At 45.0% G+C, this 4,060-nt stretch overlaps 1 protein-coding gene across 1 annotated transcript in view; it reads left to right on the top strand.

Annotated features, from left to right (window-relative positions):
* LOC102367842 (heparan-alpha-glucosaminide N-acetyltransferase-like) overlaps positions 1–4,060 on the top strand; it is a 349,117-nt gene that overhangs the window by 337,739 nt on the left and 7,318 nt on the right. The window contains exon 15 of the mRNA XM_025197703.1: positions 1,201–1,271. Within this exon, the coding sequence (XP_025053488.1) occupies positions 1,201–1,271 (71 nt within the window). The remainder of the gene's footprint in view (positions 1–1,200; positions 1,272–4,060) is intronic.

Raw genomic sequence — 4,060 nt, 5'->3', positions numbered from 1 at the left:
CTGGGGTGGGTGGGGCAACCATGGGGGGTCTGGGGGAGGGGGGGTCAGGGGGCTCATGCAGAGCCCCCACATGCAGTGTGGGACAGTGGGAAGCAGTGGGGATTGCCCCCCTGCCAGGTAGCACCCAGTGACTAGAAGCTTTTTTTTTTAAAGGGCCAGGAGCTGGGGCAGGTGGAGCAACCATGGTGAGGGAGGCCAGGGGGTGCTCAGGGGAGCTGGGGGAGCAGGCAGGGGATTGGGCCTGGCAGGTGTCCCCTCATGGTTCCCTCCCCCCTAAACCTAACCCTAACTCTAATCCTCTCCTCCATCCCCCTTTCCCCCGCCCACTACTCACCAGCTCCAAGTCTGGCTCCAGCTCCCTGCTGCAGTGAGCAGGGACTGCCCGAATCATTGAAGCTCTCTGAGTCTTTTCTGAATTGATTCAGACCTTTTTATTGGTCCCCTGATTTGATTTAGCTTTGGAGATTCGGTCACTGAATCGGGACGAATCTCCTCTGAATTGAATCAGCACCTGAAGCTTCACACAGCCCTAGTAAAAACTATGCTAATGAAATAGCTAATGCTATTAATGAAAAAATCTTCATTAATAATATTCAAGTCAGGAGAGAGAGAAAATGGTAATAATGCACACACATTCTCCATGCTAAAATTGTGATTCTAGAATCTTATAAAAGCATCTAGTATGTGGGGCTCTTGAAAAATAGGTTACAGTTCTCAATAGGCCTATCTTACACTTATAAAAATGGCTCATGAAGGCTCCTTAAGTTACTTAGGTCTTGGATACTCATAAACAGGGCCATGTGAAGGTATGGTACCTTCTTGAATCAACTTGTCAGATCTTCAATACTAGCTGTATAGATCTAGGGTATCAGTACGTTAGCTCTTGTTTATGTGGTTCAGTGACCCATGCTAGTAACATTTCTGCAAAAAAATGATGTTTAGTAAATTTGATAATGTAAAAGAATCACATTCTCAAATCAAAGTCAGCTCCCAAACATTGTCGTATAAATAGGCTGCTGCCTTTGTTAAGCTATGCCTCTTTTGATTATCCAATCAATAGAAACACTTAAAGCTTGGCATGGACATCGGTCCCTTCCCCCATATCCCTCTTCCTTTTCCTTTATTTTTCTCTGATTCCTGAATTAGATGGGTTCTTCTTTATCACCTCGTATTGACCTAGTCTCTGATCCTTTCCCCAAGGGCATTATCTCGGCCATCCTAACCAAGTGTACGCAAAATGAAGGATTCATTCCCGTCAATAAGAACCTCTGGTAAGTGCTCTGAAATCCAACTAGTAGTATTAGCTTCAATAGAATCATGTGAAAATGTGCATGTGACTTGCTTATAGGGAATAACATGGAAAATGATGTTCAATTATAGAAGGTGCACCAGTTACTGTATGGCTGTTCAGTTTTATTACTGTGTGACACTTGGCAGTTTCAGTCACAAAGAGTGTTTATACATGTGCTTCAGGACTGGGGGAGGAGGCAGTACTTTAAAGTAGAGCACCCTAAGAGCTGGTCTAATTAAAGCACCTGGAGGGTCTCATGTATCAGCATCCCCGCGCTGAAAAATGGTGGCTGAAAACACTGCCATTTTTCAGTCCGGGGACACTAATACATGTGACGCTGGAGTCTGCTGGAGCTCAGTAATTACCACACTCCCACAGACTTGATTAATTGAGTCTGCTCCAGTGCACTGTAATTACAGTGTGTTGGAGCAGCCTCGCTGCACGTGTATAGACACCCATAGTTTAGAATGATACTTTTGGATGGTGGGAGGGGGTCCCTTCTCTGCCTGCCTGAGGAGTTTCTTATCTGCATTTACCCTCATCATCCAGGGCTGAAGAAAGCTGCATTCTGTTGCTCTCCAGTTCCATCCTCTTTCTGTTCTCCATCTTTCCCAGCCCCCTTTCATCAGAGTCTCCTGCTCACATCCATTCCTGTTTTCCCATGATTCTTAGGTTCTAATAAACTGATAGAGAAGTAGGGCTAAAAAAATCTAGAAGTTATCTAGTTCAACTCCCTGCCTGAGGCAGGATCATCCCTATCCTATACCATTTATAATCTAAACTCTGTGTAAAACTAACATCAACCCTGGCACAATACAGACACAAGCATAGCAGCCAATATCCTGTTTCAATAAAAGGTTGTCAAGATGTGCTCAAGAGGTCTCAGGTAGAGGGCTATGCCCCCCTACTACAGAGGAGGATAACAATCTCCATTGTTAAAACCAATCTAACGTAGGGGCAAAATTCCTTTCTGACCCCAAATTTGGTGATCAGCCTTACTCTGAGTGGAGGGGCAAAACCCTCTAGCCAGGAACTTCTGGCTTTGGTCCCAGCAAGAGCATTGGCCACTCCACTGTCAAAATTCTCAGTTTGGGCTCTAGCCAACACCCAGTGCCTGTGTGGGAGGTTTTAAAGAACCTGACACTTGTAGCAGAATGGCAGGGTGGGGGCAACCAGCAAAGCCCAGAAGCATGGGAAATACTCATAGTAGAACATAGGCATAGCTATGCCTAGGTCATCCCTGACCAGTGCCTGTCTAACCTCTTCTTGAACACTTCCAGTGATGGAGAGTCCACAGTTTCTTTTCTACTGCCTCAATGTTTTAACAGTGAAGAAGTTTTTCCAGATATCCAGTCTAAACTTAGTTTGTGGCACCTTCAAGCCACTGGTCTGTGTCCTCTCTGCAGCAAGAGAGAAAGGTGCTTTCCCTCTTCTTTATGGCAGTTCTTCAGATATTTGAAGACTGCTAGTATACCCACTCTCAAGCACTTTCTCTGCAAGCTGGACATGCCTAGGTCCTTCAGCCTTTCCTTGTATGACTTGCTTTCCAAGCCCTTTATCATCTTTATTGCCTGCTTTTAGACCCTTTCTAATTTCTCTACATCCATTTTAAAATGTGGAGCCTGGAACTGCACACAGTACCCCAGAAGCCTAATCAGTGCTGAGTAGAGAATCATTGTCACTTGAATCTTGCATTTAATGCTTCTAGTGATGCATCCCAAAACCTCATTTGCCTTTTGTGTAGCTGTATCACGCTGCAGACTCGCATTGCACTGTGATCTACCAAGATGCCCAAGTCCTTTTCTATAGTGCTGCCATCCAGCCAGGTGTCCCCTGGATCTGTAGTTGTATCTTTGATTATTCCTCTTGAGTTGTAGCACCCTGCATTTGTCACTTCATCCTGTTATCTCTAACCCAACTTTCCAACCTGTTGTGATCCTTTTGAATTGTACTCACATCCTCCACTGTGTTCACAATCCCTTCCAGTTTTTTGTTGTCTGAAAACTTGCTCACTAGACTTTCTATACGAGCGTCCAAATCATTAATAAACATATTGAACAGCACTGGGCCCAGGACAGACCTGTGTAGGACTCCACTTGAGACCTGCCATTTTGACATGTACCTGTCAGTTAATTACCCTTTGCTTGTGTATTGGGCCAGTTATCGATCCACCTTATAGTAATTTTATCTCACTGTTTATGAAAAGGTCATGGGGACTTTGTCAAAAGCCTTGCTGAAGTCCAGATACACTGTATCCACAACATTCCCTTCACCTACCCGGTTAGCTACTTTGGAGAACACGTTTGTTTGCTGGCTGCTTGTGATTAGTGCTTCCTCCTCCAAATTCTTGCAAATGGCCTTCCTTGAGAGATGTTCCAGTAACTTCCCAGGTATTGAGGTGAGACTAACCAGTAGTTCTCCAAATCTTCCTCCTTCCTTTTTTAATAAGGAGCCCTACTCTGGCTCTTTTCCAGTTCTCTGGTACCTGGCTCATGACTCACGACTTCATAAAGATCATTGCTAAGGACTTACAATTTCACAATTTTTGCGGAAACTGCAATTTCAGATGGGTGCTCTGTGCTTTTGGTATGCTCCCTGCAAAAATAAATAAATAAATAAAATGAACTTACCAGCAAGGACAAAAGTGCGCAGGAAACCCTGCAGTCTTGGAACATCTTGGGGAAGGTGGAGGGGGTAGGCAGGAGGGGGCAGGAAGGAGGAGGGGAGCAGAGTGGGACTGTAAGAAAAGGCTGCTGCTGTCGTGCCCAG

The sequence above is a fragment of the Alligator sinensis genome, unplaced genomic scaffold (assembly GCF_000455745.1).
Source record: "Alligator sinensis unplaced genomic scaffold, ASM45574v1 scaffold188_1, whole genome shotgun sequence".
NCBI lineage: Eukaryota > Metazoa > Chordata > Crocodylia > Alligatoridae > Alligator > Alligator sinensis.
This window is presented reverse-complemented; position numbering and strand designations above follow the sequence as displayed.